The sequence below is a fragment of the Ictidomys tridecemlineatus genome, chromosome 2 (assembly GCF_052094955.1).
Source record: "Ictidomys tridecemlineatus isolate mIctTri1 chromosome 2, mIctTri1.hap1, whole genome shotgun sequence".
NCBI classification, from domain to species: Eukaryota; Metazoa; Chordata; class Mammalia; order Rodentia; family Sciuridae; genus Ictidomys; species Ictidomys tridecemlineatus.
Window position 1 is genome coordinate 16,886,274 of NC_135478.1, and position 20,541 is coordinate 16,906,814.

The window sequence follows — 20,541 nt, forward strand, 5'->3', positions numbered from 1 at the left end:
GGCAGAAAATTATGACCTGTAACAGAAAAGTCAGTAGAAACAGATACAGAATGACAGTTATGATAAAATTAGTAGGCAAAGATTTAAAAATACCTGTCACTAAATTTGCTTAAGAATTTTTTAAAAAAATGAACATAATTAGAGAAGTTTAAAAAAGAGATCCAAATGGAATTGTTAGAACTAAAAGCTACAACATCTGAAGTGAAAAGTAAACTGGATTAGTTTAACCACAGATTAGATACCAAAGAATAAAGTATTAGTAAAATTGAAGGCACAGGTGATAGAAACCATTCTGAAGCACAGACAAAGCAATTTGGTCTGATAATTTGATCTGTAGGCCAATATGAAATGATCTGACCCATGAACAATTAGAGTTCAGAATAAAGAAGAAGATAGGGGGAGCAAAACAAACAAACAAAACACAAAACAAAATTGAAGAAACAATGAGAATTTTACAAATTTGATAAAAACTAAGTCAGCATTCAAGAAGCACTGAATGAATGAATCCCAAGCAAGCTAAACACAAAGAAAACCACACCACTGAACATTAATAATTGAATTACTATTCAAAACTCAGTGATGAGTTAAAATTATCTAGAAAAAGGACATATTAAATGTTATAGACCTCTCTTCATGAGTAGGGCCAGTCAGAAGACACTAGAGTATCATCTCCAAACATTGAAAGGAAAAAGTCAATGTAGAATTCCATTATCAAGTTAAAATATCTTCCAAAAATGAAAGTGAAGGAAGACTTATTAACAAAAGCTCAGTAAATCCCTTCCCGGACTTCAAGCAACATTAAAGGAAGTTTTTCAGGTTGAAGTAAAAGATACCAGAGGGAATCTTTGACCATTGCAAAGAAATGATGTGCTTCAGAAATGGTAACTTCATTAAAACATTAAAGGCTGTTTTTTAAAAAAATTTTAAATCACATAAGTGAAATGATGTAATATTATTTAAAAGCAAATTATGATAAGTTAAATATCTATTAAAAACACTACAGCAACCACTAAAAAATAACCGGATGTGTCTAATAAGCCAGTGGTGGTGAATGAATGGAATTCTAATAGTTAATCCAAGCTGTGGAAGGAAAAGTGAAAATATGGAATATAGAACCAATCAGAGGACAAATGGCAAGATGGTAGATTTAAATTCAACCACATCAATAATTACATTAACTGTAAAGGGTCTGAATGGTTTAATTCAAAGATTTTTAGACTGCAAAAAGAAAGACCAGGAATGTACTTGAAGGATAAAGCATGATGAAGTTAAAAATAAGAGGAAAAACATATACATTGTAAATGATAAGAAAGCTATAACATGTATATTAAAAGTAGAACTCAGGAAAAGGAAGATAGCCATAAGTAAAGTGGAATGTTTCATAATCATGAAAGGTATAATTTCTCAAGAAGACACAATCCTTGGGCTGGAGATATGGCTCAAGCGGTAGCGCGCTCACCTGGCATGCTTGCGGCCTGGGTTCGATCCTCAGCACCACATACAAAGATGTTGTGTCCACCGAACACTTAAAAAAAAAAAAAAAAAGACACAATCCTAACGACATAGTTTTAACATCTCTGAAGCATTGAAAGTAAAATGATACAAATTCATAATCACAATGGGAGATTTCAACACACCTGTCTCAATCATTGGTAGAATAAGTAGACAAAAAAAAAAAAAAAAGAGGTCTGGGATTGTGGCTTAGTGGTAGAGTGCTTGCCTGGCATGTGTGAGGCACTGGGTTCAATCCTCAGCACCACATAAATAAATAAATAAATAAATAAAATAAAGGTCCATCGACAACTATTTTTTTTTTTTAAATGGGAAAGGATATTGAAGACCTGAGCAGCACTATCCTTTCAAGCTCATGTAGAAATTCACCAAGAAAGATTATATCTTGAGCCATAAAACATGTATTAATAAAGGTGAAGTGATTGAAATCATTGAGTGTGTTTTCCAACAACAATGGAATGAAATAAATAACAGAGATATCTTAAAACATAAAGAAATTAATATATTTCTTTTTTGTGGGGGGAGTACCAGGAATTGAACTCAGGGGCACTTGACCACTGAGCCACATCCCCAGCCCTATTTTGTATTAGAGACAGGGTCTCACTGAGTGGCTTAGTGCCTTGCCATTGCTGAGGCTGGCTTTGAACTTGGGATTTTCTTGCCTTCGAAAACTGGGATTACAGGCATGGGCCACTATGCCTGGTGGAAATTAATATATTTTGAAAGAACCCTTTCAATCAAAGGGAAATTAGAAAATATTTGCATCAAATTATAAAGAAATTATAACATTAAATTTTGTGGGATGTAGCTAACACAGTGCTCAAGATGGAAATTTATAACTTTAAAGGTATATTTGGGAAAACAATGATTTTAAGTTCATTATCCAACCTTCAACTTGAAAAAGCTAGAAAAAGAAAATTATTCCCAAATAAAACAGAGGAAGAAAATAAAGATAGGTGTGAAAAATCACAGTAAAGAGATAAAAAGCACAACAGAAAAGAAGTTCTCGAACTTTTTGATTTCAGGATTATCTTATACTCTCAAAAATAAGGATCCTAGAGTCTGGTTTATGTGTTTATATCTCCCAGTATTTACTGCATTAGAAATTAAAACATTAAAATATATTTTATTACTTACTTAAAATAAAAATAATAAGTCAACTCAGACAAACAACATAACTTGTTATGAAAAAAGCTGTATTTTTCCAAAAGAAAACTTTGTTGTGCAGAATAGTATTGTTTTACAGTTTCTCAAATTTCTCTAATGTCAGGCTTAATAGAGGACAGCTGGAATATCATTCTCTTCTGCATTTAATTATTATTTTGGTTGAAGTATGTGAAGAAAACCTAGCTTCACATAGATATACAGCTAGGAAGGTTAGTATTTTAAAAGCTTTTAACAGTAATTGTAGATGTCCTTTTTTTTTTTTTTATTTACCAGGGATTGAACCCAGAGGTGTTTAACCACTGAGCCACAACCCCAGCCCTCTTTTATATTTTTATTTAGAGACTGGGTCTCACTGAGTTGCATAGGGCCTTGCTAAGTTACTGAGGCTGGGATTACAGGTGTGCACCACTGTGTCCTTTTATTACTTACACTGTACCAAATCTTTTTGTCATTTTTAGAGAGAGAGAGAGAGAGAGAGAGAGAGAGAGAGAGAGAGAGAATTTTTAAAATATTTACTTTTTAGTTTTCGGTGAACACAACATCTTTGTTTGTATGTGATGCTGAGGATCGAACCCGGGCCACATGCACGCCAGGCGAGCGCTACGGCTTGAGCCACATCCCCAGCCCTGTACCAAATCTTTTTGTATTTATTATTAGTTGTAGTTGGACACAATACCTTTATTTTATTTATTTATTTTTTATGAGGTGCTGAGGATGGAACCCAGCGCCTCACACATGCTAGGCAAGGGCTCTACAGCTGAGCCACAACCACAGCACCACTTTTTGTACTTATTACGTTGAAACTCATCAGTCCATCTTCCATTCTGAATGGATCTTTTACCCACTTTGTAAAACCACTGGAAAATATTGGTTCACATAGTTATGCAGATTTTTCTGTATTTTGACATTTCATTATACAATATAAAAAGGAATCACACTCGTTAATATGACCACCACTGTTTATGGAGTGGTGATTTGAATCATGGCCTCTAATTGCCTTGTGGTTGTGTTGGGCTGGGAACATCCTGTGCAAAGGTGCAGGTCAAGATGGCCCAGTTGGTATGGTGAGGCTGACCTGAGGAGGCTCCTTGCAAAAGCACAGAGCTGTCAAGTTCAGACCTTGAGCTCAGGCACGAGCTTCCGGGATAGAGAATTCTGAGCATAACAAGATAACCCCGATGTCTCACCAATCCTGCGTCCTTCAGACTGCCTGCTTTGTAGAAACTTTCCCACAGATAACCTTTTGATGAAACTGATATAATAAACGTGCTGAGCCACCTCTGGGTCACTGCTCCTCCATCAGAGGTTAGTGCCCACCTGACCTCAGCTTTTTCTATGTCTCTTTTCTTCATCCCCCACAGCCCCTCATCTGGTTTCCGAATAACAGTTGTGCAGGTTGCTGCAACTGGTGTCCGAACAGGAACATGAGGTCCAGGCAACTACTTTCAGAAGCCTTTAATTGTTGGAAAGTTGTTGAGTTCATGGTAGCAAATACAAACTTTCCAAAATTCAAATTTTCTCTTGAAAAATTGAATTGTAATAATTGACAACAAATATTGTAAATTATTTCTCTTAAAGTTTCAGATTCTAACCTTGTTTATTTTTGAGAAAATGTCTGCCAAATACTCAAGTGTAAATGTCTAGTTTGATTATTAGCCATTCCTTTTAAGTAAAAATGATGTTCTGGATAAAATGATATCCTCTGATAGTTGACCTTGAGACTGAATCACAACGTGTTTTCTTAAGTCAACATCATACTATAGCAGAGTGTTTATGCCTATTTACTAGCTCCTCATATGAAATACTGAATAGAAGTAGATTAAAGGAACATTAATAAAATTCACAATTTTCCAAGGATCATTTTATGAGAAATATCTATGTGTATATATTTCAGTGCAACAAAATAGGTGATATAGGGGAGAGTCTAGCTCATATCTTTGGTTTTTTTTTTTTTTTGGTACCAGGGATTGAACTCAGGGGCACTCAATCACTGAGCCACATCCCCAGATCTATTTTGTATTTAATTTAGAGACAGGGTCTGAGTTGCTTAGTGCATCACTTTTGCAGAGGCTGGCTTGGAACTCTTGATCCTCCTGCCTCAGCCTCCTGAGCCACTGGATTTACAGGCGTTTGCCACCTCACCCAGCTAGTCTATATTTATATGTAATTTACTTGTGTTTTCAAGACCTGTCATGTTCCAATTCCATATATATCACTTCCATTGAATGACTGATGGCTGTTTTGTCCAATTGAATTTATGATTTCGAAAGTCTGACTAAATATTGACTTTATGATAAGAAGTATCCATCTCTTAGTCACTTAATGTCCTATAATTTGGCACATGGCTTCTTTGATGGTTCAGTAGAGTGCCAGGAGTTGTTTTTCAGAGTGTACAGTTCCTTTACTTCAGAGAGTATGGTCTTGCTCTAGAACTGCAGAGATCTATTACCATAGGCCTGAGTTGGGACATATCAGAAACTCCTTACAGCAATTTGATTCACCACAACAAACTCTAGCACCGTGGGACTTGCCAGGGCATTATAGCCCAATTGACAAGGCTGCTTCTACCACAACCTGACCCCCACTCCCCAACCTCTTCTCTCTCTTTTGTTACTGGGGATTGAACCCAGGGGCACTTTACCACGGAGGTACATGCCCAGCCCTTTTCTGTTTTATTGAGACAGGGTCTTGCTAAATTGCTTAGGACCTCATTGTTGATGGCTTTGAACTTGTGATCTTCTTGCCTCAGCCTCCAAAGTCACTGGGATTACAGGTGTGTGTAACTACAATCGGTACCCGACTCCATCTTTTGATAGGAGGAGCTATAAAGCATCATGGCCAAATTTTGCATTCTACCATGGAATTCTTGATGTATTAAATGGCCCCTCTTGTTATCCTATGTGAATAAACTATAAATTCCTGTGTTATTTGGAATAACAGAACATATTGAATTAATGATTCTGAATCAGAGAATTGCTAAGCAACTCTATTGGTCAAATCTGCCTTAATGGGAGATCTTCGCCACAAGGAAGGATTGCAAAAACAAAACCCAACATTCTGCCTTGCTTCTAGTGGCTGATAATTTTTATATAGCATAGTCAGGAGGAAAAACTGACTCAAGAAATAAAAAAAAAAAGTTAACAGGGGTACCCTATCTAGTCCTGATTCTAAAACAATAGAAAGGTCAATATCTTTATAAACTTCTGTACCAAAATGATTTTTGTCTTTCTTACTGTGCTGATGTCTAGATATATGTCCCATGAATATGCTAATCATGTGTGAAAGTTTTTTTTTTTCTTCTCAGCATGAACAGACTCAAGTGAGCTTGTGGTCCCTTGTATTTTCAAAGCCAGCAGTGAAACATCCTCAAATCTCTTTCTTCTCTGCTTCTGGCATCGCACCTTTCTTTCTCTGACTTGGATTCTCTGGCTTCCCTCACCTAAGAAAGCCTCTGATTACGGTGGGCCCACTTGGATAATCCAGATAGTCCTTCCATCTCAAAGAGTTTTAATCGAACCACATTCTGCTGTCCATGTGGGGTGACATTCACAGATCCCAGGGATAGAATGCATACCTCCTTGAGAGGCAAGGGTGACTAGTACAGGGTGATTCGAGAGGTCGGCGATTGCGGAAAAAGACTATAAACATTTGTACAGCTTAATGGGTTTGTGCGTGTGAGCAGAAATCCTTATTTCTCCGGGTAGGGAGACCCGGGAGTATAAGGACTGGATCGTATATAATTGCATATTTTGTTTTACGAGGAACCGTTCCCTGTGTTTCCCAGACTGGCTGGGAATATTTCACATTTGTACCACCACGTACGAGGGACCCAACCTCTCTGCATCCCTGTCAGTGTCTGGGGTTGTTACCGTTCCTCAGTTTTGCCAATCGGAAAGGCGGGCAGTGCCATCTTGTCTGTGGTTTTAGTTTGCCATCTGCTAACGATCCTGAGCCGTTTTCCCTTGTGGATATCCACGACGGAGAAGGTGGCGGGGGCTGGCTAGCCGGGCGGCTGCGGGTGGGAAGCGCAGCCTTTCTGTGGAGGGGTTCACCGAGTCGGGGCGGGCGATCTCGGACCCCAGCCTGTGGCTCTGCTGGGGCGGCCGTGGCGATCTCTGCGGGAACCCAGGGTAAGGACGGGGCCGGGGGTGGGGGGGTGAGCTCCCGAGCCGCGCTCCCGGGGACCTGGGCTCAGGCCAGCAGCGCGGGAGTCCGCAGCGCGAGGCGGGACGCGGGTGCGCGGCGTCGCCCCTGCGGCCGGCGTTGCCCCCGTGGACGGGGCGGGGCGTCGGGAGCGCGGCCTTAGTCGGCGGTCTCCCTCGAGGACGACCACTCTAGCAGCGCCGGCCCCTCGGTCCTGGCGGGAAGGAGGGCAGGGGAAACCCAGGAAGCCATACTCCCTCGGCGGGGTCCTCGCCCGTCGTCGCCGCCACCGCCTCGCCTCGCGGGCGCGGGGCCGTTTCCCGCCACCGGCAGTCGGTGCGGCCGCGAGGGGGCGCGTCAGGGCTGGCGCACCATGGCGCTCAGGGGCGGCTTCCTGGGCCTGTTGGCCTGGCTCCTGCTCCTGCAGCCACGGCTTGGCGAGGCCCGCTCGGCCTCCGCGCCCTCCTACCCCTCCGACCCTTCCGACCCCTCCGACCCCTCGGAGTCCCCTCCGCCCACCGACAAGATGCTGCTGACCCCGCCCGTGGCCACGGGGCCCACAGTTATGGTGGTTAGTTCAGGTGACGGTGATTCCTCCAGGACGACTGAATTCCCATCAGGTGACTTCTCGGCCACACCCTGACGCAGAGACTGCCTGGCCCGAGTGATCAGGACCCCTGCGGTCCAGGAGGAGGATGCAGGAACTGCGGTCCCCCCGGGTGCTGGGTGCGGGCTCTGAGCTACCCAGCCTGCCCTTGAGATCTGAGGGGACACAGCCATTCCCCAAGGAGTCTCAGGGATGTGGACCTGCCCTGGGGTCTGAGGGACGTGGCTTGCTCCTCCGGGTTTGAGGTTCTGGCTCAGGTTTTACTCTCAGCCCTCCCTTCACTGATCTGCTCCAGCATGTGGCCACAGGTCTATGAGGATAGTTGGTGGAAGGCCAGCCGTGCGGACAAGGTGGCCCTGGCAGGTGAGCCTGCAGATCAATAATCAACACATATGCGGAGGCTCCCTCATCTCCAATCAGTTCGTGCTTACTGCAGCCCACTGCATATTTGGGTGAGTGAGTGGGGCCCAGAGGCTTGGGCTCCTGATCGGGCTGTGTGACCTGGAGCTAGTCTTGTCCTCCACCAAGAATTTCCTCTTCCTCATCTGAAAAGGGGGATGGGGTGAGAGCCTCCATAGTTTTTTATTTATTCTGGATGAGACCTGAGGATTTGCAATTCTGACACGTGGACAGGTGATACTAGTCTGGTGACCACACTTGGAGTACTGCTGGCTAGAGTGGTCAAGGGTTGGGGAGGGAATGTGGTTTGGAGGGAGGGAGTGGCAGATGGCTGGCCTGTAAGGATGGGGTCAGGCTGGGAAGTACCTGGACTGTGTGGAAGGGAAGTGTGTGTGTAGACCCTTCAGGATCTCTCCGTAGCCATCTGGAATACACAGTGAAGCTGGGGGACAAAGACCTGAAACATCAAGCCCCAACGTCAGTCGAGATCCCAGTCAAAGACATTGTCATCCACCAGTATTACTCTCCTCTTGGAATCATCGAACATGACATTGCACTTGCTATGCTGGCCTTCCCTGTGAATTACTCCACACACATTCAGCCTGTATGCATCCCTGGAAAGTCTTTCTTGGTAGAATCTGATACCTTGTGCTGGGTCACCGGATGGGGCAAGCTAAGCGAGCTAGGTGAGATTGTAAAGCAGGACTACAACAACCTTAGGCCCAGGAGGAGGATACCTGGCAGCTTGGTGTTGGTGTGCAAGCTAAAGGGAGGGACAGGGAGGTAGATTTTGTACTAGGTGGGTAAGGGAGGAGGGGGGACAAGATGCTGCCAGGGAGTAATTTAACAACTGTGAATTTCTGTTGGTTTGTCAAGAGTTGGGGGCCTGGGTGTCAAGCATGGTGGGTTCTTTCAAGGGTAGATTTTAAGTAAGGGACTGATGAGCTGTCTGAATTTTAGTTGTTCCTCCACAAAAGTATCTGCTTTGATAGCTAAGGAGCTTCCTGTTTGTGAGAAGAGGCCAGAAACTCTCAGTGGGCTTGTAGGACCTCCTATTCCTTGACATTTGGGATTTTGGTACCTTTGGGGCACCATGTGTCTGAGAGTCTGTGATATTGTTCTAGAAAGTAAAGTTGCTTTATAGATACACAGGACACCCTGGTGATACTTAGAGTGACAGAGTTTGGTTGTTATTTCTCAGACTGACAAGACTTTGGCTTCCCTCTCCTGGGCTGTTTTTACTTTTGCTTTGGTTTGGATCTTAACATCATCCTACACTCATGTCAGTGTTAGACCTCATTTCCTCCAGGGTCAGCTGGGGACAATAGCCAGTTCCTAAGAGGATGCCTGTGTGTGAACACACTGAATTGAGACTCAGAGTTAGTACCACTGTGTCTGTCTAGTCTCATTCATGCAGATCCACTCCTAAATTATCTTTCTATAGATACAGAAAGGGCATCAGAAGAGCTTCAGGAGGCTGAGCTAAACATTATTCGTCACCAGAAATGTAATGAGTTGCTTCAGAAAAGGACAAAAACTAAAGTTCAATTTACCAAGGAAGGGACGGTCTGTGGCTATAATGATGAAGGAAAGGACTCCTGCCAGGTGAGTTTCATGGGCCCCTTGCTGCTCTGCATTACAGTTTTCTTCCCCTCAGGCAAAAGAGCCTGGGTGGTCCCCTAGTTCCTCCATTAACCCTTATTCAAGTTAATGGTGTGTGAGGACAAGCCACCAGGACTCTCCTGAGTTAGCCTGACATAATCCTTCAGGAGAGAGTAGTGGATTCTGCCTGGCCGGAAGGCGGGTGGGTAGTGGTGGTGAATCAAGCACGTTATACTATGAAGTTCCATGTTTTGAGCCACTTTTATGTGACATGCAATGCACTTGGGTGAGCAGTTTATTCATTTCTGTCCCAGAGTAGGTGCATTATCTTTGTTTATATAGTTTTTTTGGAGCACAAATTTTTCAGTAGATAGACAATTTTTATTTGTTAAAATATTCAGTTCCAAAATCTCATGCTCACAGAAACTAGGAGCTAGCAGGTGCCTGGGGACACCACAGGTGTGCCCCGTTTGCCAGTAATTTGAAGTACCATCAGCCTGCTCTGATGTAGATCGAATCCATTTCTGCCATTTGTTTCTTTTCTCTTTCTCCAGGGAGACTCTGGGGGCCCCCTAGTCTGTGAATATAATACAACATGGATCCAGGTGGGAATTGTGAGCTGGGGCATTGGCTGTGGTCGCCTTGGCTATCCTGGTATATATACAGAAGTTAGTTTCTACAGGGACTGGATAGTTACTCTAATGAACCGGGCTTCCTGTCTGGACTCAGCAAACTTCCTCATGTTAAGCCTGTGTGTAGTCATCCCGGTGACCCCGTGATTACCCTGGCCCACTCCCCTCCTGTTTCTGAGTCTCCCACTAGGCCTCTCCTCTGACCTCTCTTTCCTTCTCAATGCCCTTTCTTCAAATTCTGGTTGGGATTCATCGCCCCTGAGGAGATCCACATGGAGCACAGCAGGGAGACTGGGGCCTATGAAGTGTCCCAGCTGGTGCTCTGCTCATCTGCCTCAGCCATCCTGTGCCTGCTGGGAATATGGGTGAACTGATTCTAGCTAGAGGGCCAGCAGACCTGCCATTGGGAGCGTGGTGACTTAGGGACACCTTGCAGAACATCTGCCAAAGGAGAGAATTCATTACGGTGAAGGAAGGCCGAACCTGGCCCTAGTTTCAGGGTCTCCCTGGGACTTTGTCACACCAACCTGCAAGGTGATTGCAGAGGCAGTGAAGGAGGCCCTAGCAGGTCCCTGCAGAGGTGTGAGGCCTGGGACTTTAGCATCTGGCTTGGTGCCTGGAGTTGGCACAGGTTTCCCTGTACCCAGTGTGGCTCTGTGAGTGGGTAGCCTGTGGCACACAGGCCCCACGGGGCACCCCAGACTGGCACCTCTTCCTCAGGGCCCTAGTGGCTGCATTGGGGGACACTCCAAGTTGTGTTGAGGCAGTTTTGAGTGTGGAGATTTCAGATGTGAACTGAATAAATGTTTGTTGGAGAGTTTCCTGTGTGTTCTGAAGCTCTGCTTACTTGGGATGTTTGCTTCCATATAACTTCCTCTGTAGAGAACTGGGTCCCTATTTAACTAAGGATGATATTCTCAGTCTCCATTAAATCCTGAAAGAGCCAAAATGAGGATTTTGTCTGCCCCCTTTGAAATGATGAGTGGTTACAGCCAGTGGCCCGTGGTCTCTGTTCCTGATTCTGACATCATCATCATCTTATGGTTTGTATCTGAATTATCCCCCAAAGACTTGAAGACTCAGATGAGGAGGGCTTGTCCCCATGCAACAATATTTAGAGGGGGAGCTTTTGGGAAATGATTGGATCATCAGAGATCTGACAACATCAATGTATTGATAACTTGAAGGCATTATCGGGAACTGGAGGAGTTGGGAGCTTGTTGGGGGAAGGAGTTCACTAGGGTTGTGCCCTTGGGAGCTATTTCTTATCCCTGGCCCCTTTCTCTCTGTCTCCTTTGTGGCTGCCATGAGCTGAGCAGCTTTCCTTGTCTGTGTTATTCTGTCTCATCACAGGCCCCAAGCAATGGAGTCAGCTGACCATGGACTGAAACCTCTAAAACCATCAGCCAAAATAAATCTTTCTTCCTCTAAGTTGTTTTCGTCAGATATTTTAATCCTAGCAGTAAAACGGATTAAGACATCATTTCTTTAGGGTGGAGTTTCATCATTGAATCTGGACCTAGTTTTATTGATTACCCTGGCCCACTCCCCTCCTATTTCTGAGTCTCCCACTAGGCCTCTCTTCTGACCTCCCTTTCCTTCTCAATGTCCTTTCTTCAAATTCTGGTTGATCTATAGTCTGGAGCAGGGTAGCATGAGAGTCAAAAGCTGGTGTGTGGCACACTCACACACCCTGGGACCTCTCCTTGCTGCCTGTCCCAGGGGTGCTCTACAGAGACAGGATGACCTTTGGGCTGGGCCTTAGGAGCAGAGGACCCACAGGAAGGAGGCTAGAAAGGAGGGGCTCACTGTGTGTGTATGTGCCTGTGTGAGTGTGTGAGTGTGTGTGTGTGTGTGTGTGTGTGTGAGATAGAGAGACAGAGAGACAGAGAGAGACAGAGAGAAAGAAGAGCAAGAATATGCACAGGCTCTTCTCAATTGCCAGGCTACTGTCCCAGTGAGCTGTGTGTCTGGCTGCTGATCATTCTCCAGACCTTTGCCTCCTCCCACCCTTTGTCCACTGCTAGAGCTCCCACTTACCAGAGGGTATCAGTGGGCAGCCTGTGATGGCCCATCTGCTACCTTGGGCAGCAAATACTGACTCACAGCTGCAATTTCATAAGAAGTGTGCTCAGCTGCAAAACTTTCCCTAAAGATGCCATCCCTTTGCAGTACAGCCTATATCAAGTGATTGGTATGCAGAGATTGAAAGGCCTGGACTCCTTCCCTACATACAGGATGAACTGGAAAGGCTTCTTGTAGGATCAATGGAGACCTCAGTTGCAACTGCCTTATAGCTCGACTTCTCCTAAGGCCCGGTTCTGTTTCACTTGCTCCTTACAAGTGTACCTCCCAAGGACATGCTCATCAACCTTGCACACAACTCTATATCAGTGTTTAGGCAACTCACATACTACCTGGGAGATTTCAAGCTTCAGGAAGTATGTCAATGATCTACTGCTGTGTGAGAGATCACCCCAAACTCAGTGGTTTGAAACACAATATATTCTTGTTGATCCTCATTATTTAAAGATTCTTATTTTCAAATTCACTATTTGGCTGAGGTTTATTTGGAAGCTCCAAGTCAATACAGTGTTTGTGGTCATGGTGGATGTGCACAGAGCCATGGAAACACTTGAATGGTGCACATGCTCCTAGCTGAGATTGGAGTGTGATGCTTTTGTTGCTTTTTTCAGCTTTTGTAAACAAGTGTTCTTTTTGTCATCTTTTTTTTCCACATTCTTTACACTTTTATGCCTTTTGTTGGCAATTTTGCTGTTTGAAAGCACCCCACATGTATTATGGAAATACTGCTTAGTGTTCCTAAGTGCAAGAAGACTGTAATGTGCCTTGTAAAGGAAACAGGTATGTTGGAGCGGCTTTATCAGGCATGAGCTGTAGTACTGATGGCCACAAATCTGGTGAATTCCTAGAGTGTATGCAGTGAGGGTGTCTTCACAGAGGAACACGTATTCGCTCATCCAGCATTATGATGGCTTTGTAGAACTTCACTCCTGTGAGTAGCAGGATTCAACAGTACTTCTCACAGTATCAAAGGTTGGTTAGGCCATTCTGCCTGTCTAGTCTGAGCTCATTCCTAAGACTACATCCATGAGGAAGCTTCATTAGGGCCCAGGATGTCCCAGATGGCCTTCCAACATGAGGGGTTACCTGGTGTATGGGTAGGGGTGCCTCAGTTTTCTTTCAAAGGCCTCTCATCCTTCCCTAGGCTGAGCAGGTGCCCTCAGGTCAGTGTCCAGGTAGGGGAAAGCAGAAGCTACCAGGATGTTTAGCACCTGAGTTCAGGAGGTGCCCAGCTTCCCTTCTATCACATTCTGTTGTCCAAAGCAAGTCACAAGGCCAGCTCAGATTCATTGAGGGTGGGGAAGAGAATTCCATTTGTAGGTGGGCAGAGATGTAAAACATTATGGCCATGTTCTCTAATCTTCCACAAGAACAATAATAACTGCAATTATTGAAACCTCTAAAATATGTGAACACTCAAAATCTTTAAAAGTTTTTCACAAAATGGCACAAGGATGAAATCACTATTTTCAAATTCTTCAGAGGAGATCATGAGAGAACGCTTGCTAGCTGCTACAATGGAGAAAGGCTTTCATCTCAATTGAGTTTGAAGTGCAATGGGAGACATCAGAGACTTTAAAAATATTAGTGAAGCCTCTTGTGTTTGTGTGCAGAGAAGTGTATGATCCTCCACGCTAATGACATTTGCCTTTGTTTCCATCATTAAGGCTTTAAGAACATGTGGAATAAGTTTGTTAGCTGCTAATGATAAAACCAATCCTTTAACAACTCAGCCAGCAAGTATATAGCACAGAACACTGTGTTGCTTTACAAGGGCTTTTGTGACTGGAATAAGGTGGTCCTACTTGACTGTTCCAAAGAGCAGCTTCTCAGATCTTCAGTGTTCACTGGTAAATTTCTAACAGTGTATTTGTGTAAAGTTTGTCATTTCATACCCCACACACTATAGTTGCCATCACTGATCTGTTTTGCTGGCTTTTAAGCTACTTTTGGTCAAAAATACTGCTTCCTTAAAACACAGAGTTAATGAGCATCTCAAGCTTTTTCTTTTCCTTTTTAATGATGCCTGCACTATCAGAGTATTCTAGTGTTCTCTCTTTTTGTTTGGCATATAATCATGCACAACCTTTTTATTTCTTTGAGGTAGGAGTATATTTTTATTTCCTAAATGCCATATTATAAAGATCAAATTCTTAAATGAGTATGTGCAGCTCAAAAATAAAGATATATCAACGGGGGAAAACACTGGTCCTAAGTGCAAGGCACACTTAAAGCAAGTTTTATGTTTGGTTGTATTTTCTTTGTATATTATAAACACTTATTTAACATGTTGCAGTTTGAAGTAAAAAATTTCCAAAATGTATGCTCAACAATAATCATTAAAATGTTTGCAGCGAAAAAAAAAAGAAAGAAATCACTATTTTCAATTGAACTAGTGCATGAAAGCATGATCCTCAAGAGCTTGTAATGTCACAAAAGGAGGCCACCTAGACATGGTGTCTCCTAATGACAGAATGTGACACCTGCTATAATGTTGACAGGGATTGAGTGCCACTGTTGATTTGCAGGAATTAGAGGAGGCAGAGGGACCTACTAAGTTCAGACTGTGGGAGACTTGAGGGGGACAAACAGCCTGGGAGTCTTCAACAGAGGAGGTGTGAGGGACTGAGGGTAAAAGTGCAGTCATAAGTGTGTGTACAGGTATACAAAATACAAAACAGTCATGTCAAACCAAAGTGTATTGTCCAAGGAAGCAAGAACTCGAAAGAAACACAAGGAATTCCATAAAGTTCAGATGAATGGTTACCTTTGAAAATGGAAGGAAATAGCTTCACAGAGGGCACACAGAAGGGTTTCACGGGGACTGGCATAACTCCTTATCTGACCTGGACTGTGGTTCCATGCATAGTCGGTGTACATGGATTGCAGCTACATATTTATATCGTTGATATTAATATTGGTATTATTTTAGCAAGGAGACCTTAAAAAGAAAGTTGGAAAACTGCTATGGTGGGAGGTTGTCAGGTGTGGGGGTATGGTATTGGAAAACGATGGGCTTCTTGACACACTGAGGTTCATTCCCATATGAAGGACAGCAGCGCTGGGCCCGCGAGGCCCCGCCCAGCCTGGGGACACAGCAGGCAATGCTTGGAGAGTCTTTGCTGCCAAGCACAAGGGCAGGTACTATGCCTCCCTCCGCACGGGGGCGCAACAGAGAGCTGACAGATCCATGGCGTCCCTGAGCTACCGTGAAGATGGCATCCCCTTCCTGGGCCTCCTGTTGTGGCTTCAGCTTCTCGGGCTTCTGCTCAGTGGGGCCTCAGCCGGTGCTGCAACCAGGCCACGCTCTCCAGGTGGGCGCAGGTGGCCGTCAGGTATTGGGGCACAGGCAGGAGCCCGGGAGGCGACACAGACTAGCTGCCAGCACTGTTCTGCTGCTCTCTTCTTTTTCAGGTGGGGGTTATAGACCCCAGGAAGAGTCCCCAGTGACCCTGGCAGGCTCAGAGGCCCCAGCTTCTTCCAGACACCTGAAAATCCCAAAGATTCCACATCCTGCTGTAGCTCCAGCCCCAGCAGGAGCTCCAGGATCTGGGGCTACTTCACAGCCCACAGTGGGACCATTCTTGAAATCCAATGGGGATTCTAATCCATTTCCAGATGTGCTTCCTTCAGGTAGCTTCTGGTGCCAGGGTTATACAGGCCTGCCTGGGAGTTGAAAGGGAACACAATCAGACTAGGGAGCATGGAGCCAGATCTTGTCTTGAAAGTGGGAGGGAGAGGACATCCACCTGCCTTGTGTGACAGGTGGATCCACCTGGGCATCTGTGTGTTGTGGTCATGGGGTTGGGGGACAATGGCTTCACTTCTAGTACCTTCTTTCCCAAATCATCCAGCATGTGGGCATAGAACTATGAGGATATACGGTGGAAAGAAAGCCCCACAGAGGAAGTGGCCCTGGCAGGTGAGCCTGCAGTCCTATAATAGACATGTATGTGGAGGCTCCCTCATCACCAACCGGTTAGTGCTCACTGCTGCCCACTGCGTGCTTAGGTGAGTATTTGGGTCTTTGGGTTTTGGCCCCTAATCAGGCTGTGTCCTGTCCCCATCTCTGGGGTTTCTTCCTCATCAGAAGCAGGTAATAGCCCCAGAATTTTTATTCAGTCTGGCATGAGACCTTAGCATTTGTATTTCTAATAAGTTTTCAAGGGATACTGGCCTGGAAACCACACTTGGAGAATTTCTGACGATAGTGGTTTTGGTGTGGGAGGGGATAAGGTTTGTAGAGAGGGGAGTGGTTGATGGCTCACAGTGGAAATTGGTTCAGGCCAAGAACCACCTGGAATGTGTAGACAGGGAATGTAGACCCTCTGGATCTCTATGAAGACCATGTCCTTTCCCCACAGCCAAACGCATTACAGGGTGATACTGGGAAACAATAAGTTGAATGAATTTGATGAGAACGCCGTTATGGTTCCCGTTAAAGATGTTTATCCTCATCAAGGTTTTGAAACTAAAAACCTGACAAATGACATTGCCATTGCTCTGCTGGCCTTTCCTGTGAATTATTCCCCATACATCCAGCCTATATGCCTGCCTGAAAGACCTTTCACAGTGAATGCTGAGACATTGTGCTGGGTGACCGGATGGGGCCGCATGGAAAGGAATGGTGAGCCTTTCACCAGGATGCAGAGGCGGGGAAGCCTAGTGGTTTGGAGTTGGGAAGTGATTCTCTAGTGGATTGGGTAAGGGATGAGGGGGGAGAATAGGTAGACAGTGAATACTTTACAACTGTTTTAGGAATTTTGATTGGTATATCAGGACCTGGAGGCATGGGTGACAGGTATGGTGGGTTCTTTCCAGGGTACGTTTGAGTCTGGGGTCAAGAGCTGCTAGCCAATTTAAGAGGTTTTTAAAGGCTTTACCTAGAGGGTTGAGCTTCTTATTCCCAGGGACATAGGTCAAGCCAAGACAGTAACTCTGTCAATGATGGTACAGGTGAACCATCCAGCTGTCTGAGAACCTTTATTCTAGAAGGCGATGTAGTGGTTCAGAACATCTTTCACCATTACCACTGATACTTGGTTGTCATTTCTCAAGATGATAAAGCTTTTCCTATTTCTTAGTCTTTTTTTTCTTTTTAATTTTTTATTTTTTTCTGTCTTGATTTTGCTTTTGCTGCTTCCTCTCAGTGTCCACACTGGGTCTGAGTTCCCTTTTGGTTCCAGGAGGCATTTTTTTTTTTTTAAGGGCAGCTGTGTGTAAACACCCTGATGAGCACCCAGAGTGTGTACCAAAGGCTCCTGTCCTGTCCCAGTTGTGCTGATCCCTTACTCCTAAATTGTGTTTCTTTAGTTCGCCCAATGATTCTTCGTGAAACTGAACAAAAGATACTTTCCCAGAAGATTTGTAGAAAAAGGTATGAGGACTATTTTGGAGTACCTAAACACACAGTCCGAGAAGGCATGATCTGTGGCTATCATGATGTGCAACGGCGTAGTCCTTGCTGGGTCAGTATGTGGCCCCTTTCTGCCTGTGTGTTGAGTGTCCACTGAAAAGTATATTATTCTCAGGAGAAAGTTATTCACTCCTAGTTGAGCTAAGGAGGTGCACAGGGAGTGACTCCCTAGATTCTCTTAGCTGGTCTGGCCTGTTCCTTCAAAAGGGAGCAGTCCTGGCTGTCTGGGGCACTGCTAGGGTGCTGAAGGTGGGCTGGGTGATGTCCACATTGTGTTTCACTAGTTGAGCTCTCCTGTGCAGCACTCACCCCACCAGTGTGAGCCCTAGTCCAAATGATCCCCAGTTAACCCACATCACGACTCAGCAACACAGACACAGTGCCTACTATCCATATGGGGAAGGGGAGATCCAAGGACATCAATTCAAGGTTGTTCAGGCCCATGTTCTTCCCTCTCCACCAAGCTTTGTCCCTGAGGAGGAGGAATTTGGGCCTAGTCTTATCAGATGCATATTTGCATGTATTGGAAAGAATTTTATTGTTGGAATGAACAAAGAAGAAATTCCAAGAACCCTGAATATTTTGATTATCACCTGTACAGAGAGAGGGCCAAAGTCTTTACCTCTACTGGATGATTTTTCCCTGCTATGAACCCATGTACCCAACCCCATCCATCCATCAGCTCTGCTACCTTCAAAACTCTGAAACATTCCAAGAGTAACTCAGCCTGGCGTTTCCCAAACCTACTGCACTGTCCCCACAATCAGTCACTTCTGTGAGAGGCCCAGAGTCTTCATGTAGGGAGAGGGCTCAGCATGTACAGTGTCCCAGAGGTCTGGGGGCAGATCTTCAGTTGAAGGATGATTTAAACATGTAGAGCAATGGGGTAGCAGTTGTGGCCAGAGAGGTGAGTGGGTGGGGTGGGGAGGTAGAGTGAGCCTGGGTGCAGGGCCAAGTTCTAGCCTGGCTCAGGCAGGACTGGGAGGGAGCCTGGGTGAGTGTGATCAGATTTGTCTTTTAAGTCAGTGACTTTCTTGGTTGTGTGGTGCCTAGACTGAAGCCTAAGAGCAGTTTTCATCATCTAGGGATCACCATTTGATCCCAAGCAGGGTATGGGGCAGCAAGGAGCCATAGGACATGTATTTGAGGTGGAAGGGTGAAGATCATAGGGCGCTGGTGTTGAGGCAGGGGCTGAGGAAGACCCTGGGTTTCTCTGGAGGTGACTGGTGGTGGGGCTAGTGGAGCAGGTTTGGGACAGGACATGCCGAGTTTCACTTGAAGAGCAGGGTCTGGATATTTCCCAGTCTGGAAGGTAGTGGAGCTGATGAACAGAGGGGGTTGGACAGGTGAGTTTGATCAGGGAAAAATGGGGGGAGGGTAAGAGATGAGAATTTTGGCCCTTTTTATGCAGAAGTGATCCTCAAAATATTTAAGGTTCCTTTAAGGACTGACTGATAGGCATCGATATTGGCCTGAAGCTGTAGTGGGCTCTGCCTGCTGTCTTCTCCGTCAGGGGTTCTCCTGTAGCTGCAAGCGCATGGGTGGTTTTGGCAAGGGTCATGAGGAAGGGGTCAGCAGCAGTGGAAGAGTAGGGGCACCCAAAGTGAGTCAGTTTACTGCAGGTGTAGTAGTAGGCCCTGCTGGCTTTGTGTCTCGTGTCCTCTTCCCTGGACACCAGGAAAGAGTAGCACTTCTCAGGGGATGTTCAACTTCCCACATCAACCTCCTTCTGTCAAATCTCATATTCCCCTGAGAATATGAGAACCTGAGCCTGGCAGTGCCTTTGGGGATCCTGGGGAAGAAAGCCCTGTGCATGTCTCTCTCCCCAGAACCTCGGGTGGCGTGCTGCCTGGTCGGATGAGGACCTCTTCTATCCCTGCAGTTTGTTTGTTTTTCTTTCTCCAGGGAGATTCTGGGGGCCCTCTTGCCTGTGAAGTTAACAACACGTGGATCCAGATAGGTGTCGTGAGCTGGGGCTACATGTGTGGTCGTGATCTCCTACCTGCTGTTTACACAGAGGTTTTCTATTTTAAGAAGTGGTTGAACCTCACTGTAAATCAGGCTTCTCATATATATCACATGGGAGTCTATATGCTACTCATATGTCTTCTGCTACCTGAGGCCATCCTGGTGACCATGTGATCCCTCGGGCCCACTCCCCTTCTTTTTGTGGGTCTCCCACTAGGCCTCTCCTCCAACCTCTCTTTCCTTCTCAATGTCCTTTCTTCAAACTCTGATTGGGATCCTTCATCCTTGGGTTGCCTCACAGTGGAGACTGGCAGGAAGATTGTGGCCTGCAAGGTGTCCCAGCCTGGTGCTGTGCTCACCTGCCTTGGCACCTCTGTGCCTGGGCTAGAGAGCCAGCAGGCCTGCCACAGGGAGCTTGATGACTCAGGGACACCTGGGAGAACATCTGCCAAAGGAGAGACATCACCACTGTGAAACTAACACCAGACTTGGCCCTGGTTTCAGGGTCTTCCTGAGACTGTGTCACACCAGCCTGTGGGATAAAATTCAGAAGGAATGAAGGAGGCGCTGCCAGGTCCCTACAGAAGGGTGAGGCCTGAGACTGCACATCTGGCTCAACTGTCTGAGGCTGGTGTAGGTTGCCCTGTACCCCAGGGAAGATCTGTGAATGGGCCTCATTGTGCACCCTTGTCTGCATCCTGTCCTCTGTACCCTAGTGGCCTCATCAGGGACACCCCAAGTTGTGTTGAGACAGTTTTGAATTTGGTGATTTCAGATGTGAACTGAATAAATGTTTGGCATGTGCCCTGTGTGTTCTGAAGCTCTATTCACTTGGGGTGTTTGATTATATATCACCTCTGTGGAAAACTGGGTCACCATTTAGGTAAATATGAAATTCTTGGTTTCCATTAAATTCTGAAAGAGCCAGTGAGGAGGATTTTGTCTGCCCCCATTGAAATCTTATGGAAGGTGACAGCCAGGGTGGTCTGTGGTCCTGATTCTGACATCAT

At 45.3% G+C, this 20,541-nt stretch overlaps 1 protein-coding gene across 1 annotated transcript; it reads left to right on the forward strand.

Moving 5' to 3' along the window:
- Window positions 1-6,942: 6,942 nt before the first annotated feature.
- Window positions 6,943-11,493, forward strand: LOC101960405 (serine protease 44). The gene is made up of 6 exons (XM_078026414.1): window positions 6,943-7,459; window positions 7,721-7,881; window positions 8,249-8,514; window positions 9,273-9,433; window positions 9,985-11,105; window positions 11,416-11,493. Exons 1-5 carry the CDS (start codon window positions 7,196-7,198, stop codon window positions 10,207-10,209), a joined length of 1,077 nt encoding a protein of 358 aa, XP_077882540.1. The 5' UTR covers window positions 6,943-7,195; the 3' UTR covers window positions 10,210-11,105; window positions 11,416-11,493.
- The last annotated feature ends 9,048 nt before the right edge of the window (window positions 11,494-20,541 follow it).

Coding starts and splice junctions, on each gene's coding strand:
- LOC101960405 (XM_078026414.1), top strand. CDS start 7,196: ATGGCGCTCAGGGGCGGCTTCCTGGGCCTGTTGGCCTGGCTCCTGCTC. Junction 8,515..9,272: donor GGGCAAGCTAAGCGAGCTAG/GTGAGATTGTAA, acceptor ATCTTTCTATAG/ATACAGAAAGGGCATCAGAA. Junction 9,434..9,984: donor AAGGAAAGGACTCCTGCCAG/GTGAGTTTCATG, acceptor CTCTTTCTCCAG/GGAGACTCTGGGGGCCCCCT.